The sequence below is a fragment of the Clinocottus analis genome, unplaced genomic scaffold, assembly GCF_023055335.1.
Source record: "Clinocottus analis isolate CAN_PGR_092001 unplaced genomic scaffold, fCliAna1.0.p SCAF_6, whole genome shotgun sequence".
In the NCBI taxonomy this organism is placed as follows: Eukaryota; Metazoa; Chordata; class Actinopteri; order Perciformes; family Cottidae; genus Clinocottus; species Clinocottus analis.
In genome coordinates this window covers 20,898,312-20,912,000 of record NW_027176218.1, presented here as the reverse complement: position 1 = coordinate 20,912,000, position 13,689 = coordinate 20,898,312, and the positions used below count along the sequence as shown (strand labels likewise).

The 13,689-nt window shown below is 44.7% G+C and overlaps 2 protein-coding genes across 3 annotated transcripts in view; both read left to right on the top strand.

Moving 5' to 3' along the window:
* Positions 1-1,704: 1,704 nt before the first annotated feature.
* On the top strand, positions 1,705-2,091 carry pth1a (parathyroid hormone 1a). Its single transcript, XM_068604000.1, has 2 exons — positions 1,705-1,790; positions 1,875-2,091. The coding sequence occupies exons 1-2, from the start codon at positions 1,708-1,710 to the stop codon at positions 2,089-2,091; spliced, it is 300 nt and encodes a 99-aa protein (XP_068460101.1). The 5' UTR covers positions 1,705-1,707.
* A 2,331-nt stretch (positions 2,092-4,422) lies between these two features.
* Positions 4,423-13,689, top strand: part of btbd10a (BTB (POZ) domain containing 10a) — a 15,364-nt gene continuing 6,097 nt past the window's right edge. For both annotated transcript variants that reach the window (XM_068603904.1, XM_068603903.1), the window contains exons 1-4: positions 4,423-4,699; positions 8,260-8,498; positions 9,166-9,490; positions 10,453-10,555. In XM_068603904.1, the coding sequence (XP_068460005.1) occupies positions 4,572-4,699; positions 8,260-8,498; positions 9,166-9,490; positions 10,453-10,555 (795 nt within the window). In that variant the 5' untranslated portion in view covers positions 4,423-4,571. The remainder of the gene's footprint in view (positions 4,700-8,259; positions 8,499-9,165; positions 9,491-10,452; positions 10,556-13,689) is intronic.

Sequence of the window (13,689 nt, the reverse complement as noted above, 5' to 3'; positions counted from 1 at the left end):
CTGGGAATCAGACAAAAAAGGTCACATCAGATGTGTACTAATAGATCTGGCCCCTCTACACAAGCAGAAGAATAAAAAAAGAAGCATTCAAAAAGTGTTTGAGAAAGCTTCAGTCTTTTTTAATAGTTTAATCATCCTGTGGTCACTTGTATTGGAATATCTAATGTGATAGTTAACCCGTTGAAAACTGTGGAACCAGTTTTGTCTCCAGATCTACTTTTTCCTTGTGTTTGAGTCGTCGTAAGAAGCCCGAATTAATTCCAACAAATCACTTTTAAAAGATATTTTGATCGTAACTATGAACCTCCAGCATGATATGAGCTGGATTCCCCCAAAATGCCTCTTAGAGCGGTCAATAAGACACCTTTTTGGAAAGATTAGGACCTAAAGAATCAGAATCTGCAACAAAAATCACAATAAAACAAAGTCTGGTCCTGTTAGGAAGGAGTTTCAGTCAAAAAACTGTGTTGTTTAGTTAAAAAATGGAAAAATGACGTATTTTATGGCAAAAGATTATCTAAATGGGGCATGCTGGGTATTAGGAATTGGCGCGGGAGGATTTTCACACAGTTTCCAAAAGCTAGAACATTATAGTGAGGAGATAAAAATAACTCTTGTATTCAAGACTTTGCTGTTAAAGGTTTGTAACTTTTGGTGTGAGGGTTGCTTGTGTGTCCAACATGCAAAGCCTGTAGTTTGGTCTGTAGGGACAGTGGTGACAGTCTGAAGCTCAGAGGAGCTGCTGTCATTCAGTGCCCCCCCCCCCTCACACACACACACACACACACACACACACACACACACACACACACCTCCCCCCTTCCTTCCCCTTGGAGCTGGAGGTGTGACATCAACAGCACTAATGAGGGCAGCCCATCGATGGTTGGCTCAGGGGCTATAAAAGCACGTTGGGAGTCCGCTGCTTTACTGATGGAGCTGACCCCCAAACCAGACGACTTCATAGCCACCACAGGTATGTCCAGCTCCAGAGCACCCCAACTTAAGTTTATTCTTTTATTCATTTTAATATTATTTTCATGATATTTGACTGTTGAAGCTAAATAGGGGGTTTTAAAACACACAAACAAACTTACATTCTACTAAAAATGTAAATGATTGATTCCCTCCACACTCATTTTAAAACAAGATTTGACATTTAAAATTAAATTATTTTCTTGTTTTGTGTCACAAATTTCAAGTTGTTTAACCCGTTGAAAACTGTGGAACCAATTTTGTCTCCAGATCTCATTTTCTCCTGTGTTTGAGTCGTCGTAAGAAGCTCCAATTAATTCCAATACTTGTGTTTATTGTATGTATTTGTTCAGCATAGTCTTGGGGAAAAAAATATATATCTGCAAAAAATCTTTTAAAAGATATTTTGATGGTAACTATGACCATCCAGCATGATATGAGCCAGATTCCTCAAAAAAGCCTCCTGGAGCGTCAATAAGACACCTTTTTGGAAAGATTAGGACCTAAAGAATCTGAATCTGCAACAATAATCACAATAAAACAAAAGTTAGGAAAGAGTTTCAGTCAAAAAACTGTGTCGTTCAATTCAAAAATGGAAAATTGTGTATTTTATGCCAAAAGATTGTCTAAATGGGGCATGCTGGGACTTAAGATTGGCGGTTTCCAAAAGGTTAAATTGACAAGAAACATGCTTTTGAGAAAAACATTTCTTTTTAACAGGTCACCAAGGTCATCATGCGCCTCCTGGACTATAAAAACCTGTTCCTTTCGCTCTGCATCGTGCAGCTCTTCCCTCTCGGCGAAGGGCGCCCACGAAGGTAAACCGCCTCTCTCAGATCGATTAACATCGCCTTCGCTGCAACGAGTTTAATTCACGGCCCGTCCGTCATGCTCCCGTGTAGGAAAAGGACGGTGAGCGAGGTGCAGCTCATGCACGACCTCGGGGAGCTCAAGCAGGCGCAGGAGCGCCGGCGGTGGCTGCAGATGCGGCTCCGGGGAATCCACGGCGAGGAGGCCGGAGCGACGAGGAGGACGCCGGACCTGAGCAACATGACACCGGAGGAGATCCAGTTCGCTTTGAACTTATTGGAACAGCTCCTCAAGTCAAAGCACTCATGATTTTGGTTGTTTTAGCTCATCTTTGACATTTATAACACACTTTTTTTTTTATTGTATTTATTGTTGTGTAAAATCTTCTAGTTGTGCTTTTATCTTATTTATTTTTACATGATCTATATTGATTACTTTCCTTTTATTTATCAAATTGATATTATAAAACTGGACTTGGCAAGCTTCCCCGTTGTAAATGCGCCTTCATCAAATTGAAGGCGATAAAGCGTTGGACCAATTATGCTGCATATTCTTATTTTAGTATGTGTTTTTTAGGAGGCGTGTGTAATATCAAAATACTCAAACAAGAATTAAATTGCTTTTAATTATGTTATATATTTGGTTATTTGTGTCTTCAGAAATGTATGCCTACTGTTCTCTCCAGCACGATGTTGAGGGGCTTATTGCTTTTTTAAAAATAGTTTGCAAGTTCATATAAAGTCACATTAAACGGCAAATGGCAAACACTGCCGGAATATCAAATTGATGGAAGAGACAGAAAAGGTGTGCCAGTGTCTTTCTATTCAATTCAGTTTATTTTATACAGCCCAAAGTCACAAATACCTCGGAGGGCTTTACAATCTGTTCACATACGACATCTCCGTCCCGGGACCGCACATCAGATCAGGAAAAACTCTCATCAAAAAACAGAAAAAAACCTTCCACAGGGGGAAAAGGCAAGAAACCTTCAGGAGAGCAACAGAGGAGGATTCCTCTCCCCGGATGGACAGAATGAATAACGTACCAGAGTTACAGCACATTCAAAGTACATGACAGAATATTTCATTTAGCTGATGCTTTCTATCCAAAGTGACTTACATGTATGTTCTATACACTGTAGACACAGCAACAGGGAGCATTTTGTGATTAGATGTGTTGCTCAAGGACACAACGACATGGATTAGCAAAGCCGGGGCTCGATCCTCCAACCGTCTGATGGAAAGACTGGAACGCGAACCACTCACTGAGACACAGTCGCCCAATTTATACTTCTATATATTCTGTCCCTAGTGCAGTATGTGTGGCTACACTTTGCACCTGGTCCAGGTGAGAGAGGGCTGTGTGGGAGTTGAGGATGATGATGATCAATTGGCCAGACTAAAGTGGGTTCAGTGAGTCAGGCAGGGAGGAGGTGATACAGATGTAGACTAACATCTCAAATAGCATTAAGCTGGAGGTCAGTGGTACTGGGCAGTAAGCATTCAGGCAGAGGGCTTTGGTCTTTTTGACACATGAGGACATGAGAGACTGAAGCAGTGAGCAGTAAAACATTTGTATGGAGACATCTGCCAGTTGATCTGCCAATACCTTGAGAGCTCGGCCAGTGATGATGTCCTCAAACCCAGGTCCCTTGCATCATCTAATCCTGTTGAAGCATCTGCTCACACCTGTCTTGGATGTTATTAGTGGGCGGGGGTCCTGGTCCTTTGAGCTGTTGTCAAAGTGAGCATATTTAAAATCCTTCTCCTTAAGCCTTAACTGGCGATGCAACATCATATCTTAAGGAGCGTGTGCTCACTGAATGAGGGGTTACTTGTGGTTCCCAGAGTCTTAAAAAGTAGGTTGGCGGCTAGAGCCTTCTGTTATCAAGCTCCTCTTCTGTGGAATACGCTTTTGGTATTTGTCATTTTGGGCTATATAAAATAAACTGAATTGAATTGAGAGATCCAGACATTACCTCAGCTGTTATTATGACTGCTGCTCCTAACTACAACACTTCATAACATAACTGATAAATAGTTATGCAATAACATGGCATGTTGATGGCATATTGCATTTTGCACTGCACTATTAATGATGCTGAAGGATGAGAGACAATTGGGGGGACATTTGTGAAATCAGTGATGTTACTTTCGTTGATACTTACGTTAATAAATCTGTATCTACACTACAAGTCAGCCTCCTGGTCATCTGGGCGCAAGACAAATGTCAAATACATAATGATATCTCTTCCATAAGAAAATGCTATATGGGGCGCTTATTCGACCTAATGTACTGTAATGTTCTCTTCACATTTCCTTTCCCAAACTGTGTGTTCCCACTGTGTAGAATTGAAAGAGGTGTTCAGCAGTAGTAGTAAACGAGAATATTTTGATACTGCACAGTTTCTATAACATCTGTTTCATTTAATTTCGTGTTTTTTTGGTCCGACACTGCGCGAAAACCTCCCTGCTGTTGGCGATATAAATCGGGCCTGTTTTTGTTGCAATTAACGACCAACGGCAATGAATTGCATTTCAAACCGAGAGCTCAAAAGTGGGAGCTTTCAAGCAAGCACGTGAACGCAGCATCGCTCTGAACCAGTCAGGCGCGCGGCCATTCACACAGTTCCAGGTCCTCTCCGGTGACTGAGCGCGAGCCCGCTGCCGACCGTCTTCCCGCCTCGCGGACACACTGAACGCGTTTGGGGGTCGCGGCGGCGTGATTTGAGCAGCAAAGTTAGACTCCCCCGGTTTGACTTGAAACGATGCTGATGAAGCTGGAAAGTAATGAGCGAGCATGCTGACGCGGCCGGGGAGCCCGCTTTGTTCGGAGGATCGCAGGGCTTTTGTGCCGCGGTCATCCCGCAGCTCATCCCCTGCTGCTTTGTCTTCACTTGGCCCTCCGACACCGACCGGTAGGTGCTCGCGAGCTTCTCCTGCCCTGTCATTGCGATTGTTAGCACCGAGTGTTACAATAATGACCTGGAAACCAAACCTCGGACCGTGTGTGTGTGTGTGTGTGATCCCTGATGGGACTCGTCTGACTGGTGCTCGTGAGAGAATCAGCTTAATCGGGATCCCGTGATATTTAACGGCAATGATATGAGACGTTTCACACAAAAAAAACTAAACAAAGAAATGATGCTCCTCATGCTTCTCTCACTATGTGTAATATTCCATCTCCAATATGCTGCATCATTGAAATGGCTTTCCACCCAGACTGCAGCAGAGAGCACTTCTCTGCTCTTGCCCATCACTGTGTGCTATCAGAAGCCCCTCAATAATAGATGGGACCCTCCACCCCTCGGGGCTCCCACTCATGCTTTTAATAGACGGCCAGGACGCCTTCCATCTTTGTCTCATTGTGTCTACTTGTCCAGCAGTCCACACCTTAAACTTGCAGCTTCTGCAAGCACCTCAGGCCACTGACCTCTGCAGAAATCAAAAAGGGGGGAAATTGTGATGTTTAACGGGACCATTGAAATATTAGCCCCCCTCTGCTTCTCCCTGGTCGGCGTGACATCGTGTCTGCTGTGAATGTGCAGTGATGAGAGGAGCTCTGCCCTGAGTGAGTTTTGCCTCCTCAAGTCCTTTGTTCCTCTGCCACTGCTTTGTACATGATGACATTTCTGCCAGGCTAAAACCGTGAATGCTGCTCTGTAGGTGTAGTGTCTTTGTCGGTGTCCTTTTCCGGTGACCTGTCTTCAAGGACATTGCCAGTCTGCTGTGTGCTGTGACAGAGTATGATCTGATTTCTGAAAATGCTCAAAAGTTTTCAGCATTACTCAGCTTGTTTTTCTTATGTTTTTGTGTATCAATGTAGATACAAAAACATTTAAAAAATTGGTCCAGTATTGAGGGAGGACGCTGTGACCGGCAGCCGCTTAACGCTGCAAGGTCAGTTGTGCAGAATCAATGAAATGTTACGTTCATTAAGAGGGCTTGTTTATTAAATGGTTATTAAAAGTGTCTGTCAACATTATGGAACGATGCCAAGAGAGAATAAAAGCTCTTTACCTTTCACTCCATCCAATCTGTTATTGTGTCTGGAGCATGTTCTTCCTCTGTGTCGGAGACTCTCAGTCTTCTCTCTCCCCAACTTCAGGGTCAATTAGACACAAAAACATGGGGATAGGTAAAACTATACCAAAGTTACCCATTAACCAGCGCCATGTGCATTGATTGTCTTGACATTTTAATATTTAATATCATTAAATCCTTTGTGAATGTGTTTGTGTTTATGTGCTTGTGTACGCGATACATTACGCTGCCTTCAGGGGAATAGACGTGAGCTCTGACAATAAACAGCTCACGTTCTGAGCTGAAAGATATGATCTTGATTTATTTGGTGTAAATTGATATAGAAATCCTCCATGCTAAATCTGCCTCAGGGAGCCGGAGGTCAGGGCTTTATTCTTGGACATTATTTACATTGCTTGCTCTCCGGCTCCATATGGGTCCTCTTATTATTTCATAGCATGGGACCTGGATGAGTTTCAGGCTCATGAGCTCAACACTATCGATCAGAGAGCAGCGACACTGTCACAGCGGCAGAGACACGGATACATCCATCAACACAACGACAGAGTGCATTTATCAAAATACAACTGAGTGAAAATGTAATTGTAATGTAATGAATATAACTGGAAATATGCAATTCTTTCCGAAACCTTTCGTATCTGGTGATGCTTTTCCCGTTTATCTCTTGAAGTGTATACTAGTGATACTTTTTCCTTTTATCTCTTGAAGTTTATATACTGGGGATAATCATCCCTTTTATCTCGTACCACCCGCTGTGTGACCACATTGATATTTCCAGCCAATACTTCTACAGTTATACTAGTTCAAGTACCACAGACAAGTACTTTGATGCCATCCCGTTCAGCTTCATCCCTTATATTAACTATTTGATTTGTCCATTTGTCCATTTGTCACTGCATTATATGTCTCTAAAATCATTGGTCTCCCTCCAACCTCCCTCACACACAAAGCACGTACCATCATGAATGACCCCGGTTGTTCTTGTGTATGTACAGCCTGTGGAAACACATTTCAATAACTATAGATGTGTTCATTTAAGTATGTATTATCCATATATTGTTAACTGTTTTTTTGAGCCAGTGCATTATTAGATTACATTACAAAATAGAAAAAAAGTCTAACATTTCTTGAATGGTTTCTCAGGTAATTGCATGCGTGTACATTGCTCCTACGCATGAATGCATTCACAAGAGTGTGTGTTGGAGTCTGAAGTGTCGGGCGGACTCTCAGGGCTGCGAACCCCTGCAGGACGCATCACTCGCTCCGAGCCGAGGTGGAGTGTTGCAGAGCCGCCTGCAGGGTAAAACAGCTGAGGCCATTCTGGGTTTTGTCCTGTACTCAAGAGACACACACACTCTGATGGAAGCAGGGGCGCTGGTGTGTGTGTGCGCGTGTGTGTGTGTGTGTGCGTGGCTCCTGCGGGTTCACATGAGTGGACTACAGCCCTTTCAGAGTCTCTGCACGAGAACAAACCCTTTGCCCTGAGCTATTTTCTGCACAACTCTGCTGCGTGTGAGCGTGCTCTACATTCCATCGTCCAATCCTTTTATTGTATCATGACAATCATAAATCCTCGAATGTGTGTGCCTAGAGAAGATCATCGCATCAGTGCTTTGCTTGTGTGATTAGCAGTGTCATCCGCTTAGACGTGAAGTTGTGACCCTATCAAACTTTTATGGTTCATAATTCTCTTCCATGTCCACCATAACATCACCGACAGTAACTTTATTAAAACAATGGCCTTTACCACTGCCACCGATTGTTAGGATGACCGAGTGGGCGTGTTGATAAATGAGGCAATCTGGAGATCAAGCCGTTGAGTTGCAAATTCATTTTTTATCACTCGACCCCCGCAAACAAATAAAGCCCCTTAAAAGCACCCGAGGGGACTAATTGGCTCAGACCACCCTCAATAGGTCAGTCCATCCACCCCATAATATGTGCATTAAACATATATATTATTGTGCCAACTCCAAAAATAACCCTGATAACATACTCTCATATATACCTGGTGTAAACAACGTAACTTATAACATTAATCATTTATTTAACAAAAGACAGCAGTAATCCCGTCACTTCCCCCTCTCAGCTTCCTCCAGTTGGTTCCATCCAAAACTATAAGTGGGTGCTCGGGCACCCGGGGAAATCTTTTGCCCGACCACCCTGGGAGAGAGGAAACAGGTAGAAGTAAGTGTCTGCATGCAGTCAATGATACAACTGACCCCATGTAGTCTGTGTAATGACGACGCGTCGACACAGACCAACTGACAAAGTTTGTCTGGAGCCCCGAGTCATCATTTAATGACCGTAGTCATTATTTAGAAAACTAGGTCAAAGACGTTCGGCTCCACCAGATCTCTTTGCTGTGAAACACTTGCAAAGCGTTCACGTTCATCCCTTTTTCCTTTCCTCTGTGCTGTCGTCTCTCCATCAGGGAGCAGTGTGGTTTGTCAGTCCTGGACCAGCAGCAGGTCGGCACCATGAGCCTGTACGGGCCCGGGGCCGGGGCCAGTGGTGGGGCCCCCGGCGGGGCGAGAGAACGAGGAGGAGCAGAACCGTACCGGGACCAACGCCGGCGTTCCGGCGACCGCTCGCGTGACTCCTCCCACGAGAGAGGAGAGAGCCAGCTGACGCCCTGCATCAGGAATGTGACCTCTCCGACTCGTCAGCACGGTGAGGTGGAAAGAGAGAAGACACGGCCATTGTTCAAGTCACACAAGCCGGGGGTCCGAGTCGACTGAGGGGCCGATCACACCAGGCGCGACTCTCAAAAAGGCGTCGCTCGCAAAACCGTTGTTTTCCTGTGGTTCGGCGCCATTTAAACGCAGCACGTTGCGTTTGTTTAGCGTTTTTCGGCGCGTTTAAAAGTTCAAATATTCTCAACCTTTAAGCGCAAGGTCCTGTCACGCTCGGCCAAGGCGGCCAATCGGATCAAGCGAGAGGCGGGCTTTACTCCTTCCTGTCTTCGTGTGGTGCGAACAGCGGGGAACTCAAAAGAAAATGGCGACCTCCAACAAGGCGCTAATGTTAGCGGTATTTATTGACGAAGAGATTTACAATTCTAGATGGAAACACAACTCTACTGCTCAGAAGAGAGTACAACTGAAAGCTCTCGTCATCCAGACACAATTCCCAGATGGGTATTTGGTGTACTCTGTTCTTTTTTTTAAAAGCGTCTGGCTTTTTTTCCAAAACACAAGACATTTTTTTCTCTAGAGCCCGGCGCGTTTTTCTCAAGGCGTTTTTGAAGCGTCTGGTGTGATGGCCCCTGACTCCATCCCTCCAGCATCCGTGTGTGCGTTGCTTCACTGTTGTTCACGTGTCCTCTTCCCTCCCACAGACCGCGAACGTGGCGATGGCGGCTCGTCCTCCAGATCCTCCAGTCCTCGTCCCCCCAGGGTTTCCATCCCCTATTCTCACTTCGGTGGCGGGGCCCTGATCGGGGCGCACATTCCTCGGCCCCTGGGTCTTCCCGGAGCGGACCACCACTCGAAGGCTCTGGGCCCCGGACCGTGCGATATGATCTACGTGTATGACCTCAGCAGTAAAGAGGGGCACCGCAGTGGACTGAGGCCGGGAGAAAGAATTACGCTCATTGTGGATAATACCAGATTTGTGGTGGATCCTGCCATCTTCACAGCTCAACCAAACACCATGCTGGGCAGGTGAGAGGACGCGATACCTTAGGATGATATGGAATGCATACAGGTATTGTAAGAATAAAATGATTAACACTCTCCAATGAGTCTAAATGGTTTAGTTCTAATCCCAGAAGAAAGACTGTCTGTGTTTCTGTCGTGAGGAAGAACAGCCTCCTCCTCTTCTTCCTCCTCTTCCTGCTCTCTCCTGTGTCCCGGGCGTTCCAGGTGACTTGTTAGGGTTCACCTGGTGGCTTCACAGCTTCTGATGCTGACAAGTTTCTCATCAAAGGTCGAGAGCTTGTTTTTCTTGCACCAAGTGGACTGAATGGTCTTTGTATCTGGTGTCAATGTAAGTAACAGCAATGTTTGTTTGGCTATTCTATGATGGCTAAACCATAAAAAATGATAAGAAGTAAATAAAGCAGTTGAGCATTAGTAGCATCATAACAAAGCATAAAACAAAAAAAAGGAATTTGAGCTTTTAAAGCATAATAAAGCAGTTGAGATTATTGCATCAGGATTACAATCATTTATATTCTTATTCTTGTGGAAGCCACAACTTTAATGTCCTTAGTGTCTTCATGTGCCGTTCTTTTTTATATTTATGTGACCTTTATTTAAGCAGGTAAAATCTGTTGAGAAGCAATTCTCGTGAACAGTGATGGACTGGAGGCAGCAGCACAGTCAAGAGGCACAAACAGCACAGACACACAACAGGATGACAAACACATGCAATAACAATAAAAGAACAGTAAGAAAGAGGCTTAAAACAACAACATAGATCATTAAAAAATAAATAAAAAGCTGTGGAGCTCTTTAGACCATAAGACGAGCAGCAGCAATCCAACTGCAGGACCAATCAGTGATCAGCGGCCCTGTGACGTGTCCACATCGTGAAGCCCTCCAGGGCAAATTTAAATGTGTGCCTTTGGGCTATATTAAATACACTGAATTAAATAATTCCCCTTGTTTGTTGTTTGTTTCAGGATGTTTGGCTCTGGGCGGGACAACAACTTCACGCGACCCAATGAGAAAGGGGAGTTTGAGGTGGCTGATGGGATCAGCTCCACCGTCTTCAGAGCCATTCTGGTGAGCTGCCAGTTCACTGCTTCATCTGTAGCTCAAGCTTTCAGCTCAGAGCGTCTCCATCCCCTCTTTGCATGGACACTGTGTGTTTTTACACTCTTTTCTCTCCCTCTGAGACATCTCTTCATGTTTTATTCACGTTCTAATTCCCCCCTGATCCATCTATTTATTTGTATTATACACATTATACATCTCCCTAACTACCACCTCTCTCTTTCTCTCTCTCTGTTCCTGTTCCTTCTCTTCCGCTCTATCCTCTGGTCCATCATTACTTCCTGCCAGCGAGGCGCTTCTCCTCGAGTGTTAATCACCGTCTGGGATTTTTTAAATCTCGGCCATAATTCCTGTGAACATTTTTGGCACCCTCGTGCATTTTTTCTACCAGACATTTTTAAAAATTCTTTTCTCCTCAGTTAGACTTCCACATTTGCAATGCAATTTTTATTTCTGTTGTGTCCACATGGTGTTTTTCTCAGAATATAAAGCAAAAGGAAATGAAAAACTGGTTGGTGAAGCTTTGCACCAATGAAATTGACTTCATTAACTCTCCAGCACCTTTCACAACGTTCACTCTGCCTCGCATGGTAAACTGAGACTTTTGTGCATTTGTGAAGTGCTTTTCTAGTCTGACTGCGCAAAGATCTTTAACACTAGATGTCATCATTCACCCGTTCACACACTGATGGGCGGAGCTGCCATGCAAGGTGCCACCTGTCCATCAGGACTCACTGGGGTGATATGTCATGCTCAAGCCTGATTTACAAGTTGTAAATCTGTACACATCCTCACGTCAGAACCTCAAAAAACCCTTTAGAGGGAGGAAAAGGAAGATGTCATGTGTACGGGAAGAACAACATCCCAAAATGACAACATAGTCGATCAATATGATTCTCGATCCTTTAATGACAAAAGTAATGACATTAGTAGCACTCATGATAACAGAATATTAATAAATAAATAATGACTATTAATTACAGCAGCAGTGGATGTAATGGAATAATAATGACGGTCAAAATAAAAACGGTCAAAGTAGCAGCTATATTCATAGAAATGTGACTAATAGTACTAATAATTGTAGCACTGCTGTCAGCCCTAACTATAGATATGAGTCAGCCCTAACTATAGATATGAGCCAGCCCTAACTATAGACCTGAGTCAGCCCTAACTATAAACCTGAGTCAGCCCTAACTATAGACCTGAGTCAGCCCTAACTATAGACCTGAGCCAGCCCTAACTATAGACCTGAGTCAGCCCTAACTATAGACCTGAGCCAGCTCTAACTATAGACCTGAGCCAGCCCTAACTATAGACCTGAGCCAGCTCTAACTATAGACCTGAGCCAGCCCTAACTATAAACCTGAGTCAGCCCTAACTATAAACCTGAGTCAGCCCTAACTATAGACCTGAGCCAGCCCTAACTATAGACCTGAGTCAGCCCTAACTATAGACCTGAGCCAGCCCTAACTATAGACCTGAGCCAGCCCTAACTATAGACCTGAGCCAGCTCTAACTATAGACCTGAGCCAGCCCTAACTATAAACCTGAGTCAGCCCTAACTATAGACCTGAGTCAGCCCTAACTATAGACCTGAGCCAGCCCTAACTATAGACCTGAGCCAGCCCTAACTATAGACCTGAGTCAGCCCTAACTATAAACCTGAGTCAGCCCTAACTATAAACCTGAGCCAGCCCTAACTCTAAACCTGAGCCAGCCCTAACTATAGACTTGAGCCAGCCCTAACTCTAAACCTGAGCCAGCTCTAACTCTAAACCTGAGTCAGACCTAACTCTAAACCTGAGTCAGCCCTAACTATAGACCTGAGTCAGCCCTAACTATAAACCTGAGCCAGCCCTAACTATAAACCTGAGCCAGCCCTAACTATAGACCTGAGCCAGCCCTAACTATAGACCTGAGCCAGCCCTAACTAAACCTGAGCCAGCCCTAACTATAGACCTGAGTCAGCCCTAACTATAAACCTGAGTCAGCCCTAACTCTAAACCTGAGCCAGCCCTAACTATAGACCTGAGCCAGCCCTAACTATAGACCTGAGCCAGCCCTAACTATAGACCTGAGCCAGCCCTAACTATAAACCTGAGCCAGCCCTAACTATAGACCTGAGCCAGACCTAACTCTAAACCTGAGCCAGCCCTAACTATAGACCTGAGCCAGCTCTAACTATAGACCTGAGTAAGCCCTAACTATAGACCTGAGTCAGCCCTAACTATAGACCTGAGTCAGCCCTAACTATAGACCTGAGTCAGCCCTAACTATAGACCTGAGTCAGCCCTAACTATAGACCTGAGTCAGCCCTAACTATAGACCTGAGCCAGCCCTAACTATAGACCTGAGTCAGCCCTAACTATAGACCTGAGCCAGCCCTAACTATAGACCTGAGTCAGCCCTAACTATAGACCTGAGTCAGCCCTATCTATAGACCTGAGTCAGCCCTATCTATAGACCTGAGTCAGCCCTAACTATAGACCTGAGTCAGCCCTAACTATAAACCTGAGTCAGCCCTAACTATAGACCTGAGTCAGCCCTAACTATAAACCTGAGTCAGCCCTAACTATAGACCTGAGTCAGCCCTAACTATAGACCTGAGTCAGCCCTAACTATAAACCTGAGTCAGCCCTAACTATAGACCTGAGTCAGCCATAACTATAGACCTGAGTCAGCCCTAACTATAAACCTGAGTCAGCCCTAACTATAGACCTGAGTCAGCCCTAACTCTAGACCTGAGTCAGCCCTAACTATAAACCTGAGTCAGCCCTAACTATAGACCTGAGTCAGCCCTAACTCTAGACCTGAGTCAGCCCTAACTCTAGACCTGAGTCAGCCCTAACTATAAACCTGAGTCAGCCCTAACTATAAACCTGAGTCAGCCCTAACTATAAACCTGAGTCAGCCCTAACTATAGACCTGAGTCAGCCCTAACTCTAAACCTGAGTCAGCCCTAACTATAAACCTGAGTCAGCCCTAACTATAGACCTGAGTCAGCCCTAACTCTAAACCTGAGTCAGCCCTAACTATAAACCTGAGTCCGCCCTAACTATAAACCTGAGTCAGCCCTAACTATAAACCTGAGTCAGCCCTAACTATAGACCTGAGTCAGCCCTAACTCTAAACCTGAGTCAGCC

Coding starts and splice junctions, on each gene's coding strand:
- pth1a (XM_068604000.1), top strand. CDS start 1,708: ATGCGCCTCCTGGACTATAAAAACCTGTTCCTTTCGCTCTGCATCGTG. Junction 1,791..1,874: donor GGCGAAGGGCGCCCACGAAG/GTAAACCGCCTC, acceptor GCTCCCGTGTAG/GAAAAGGACGGTGAGCGAGG.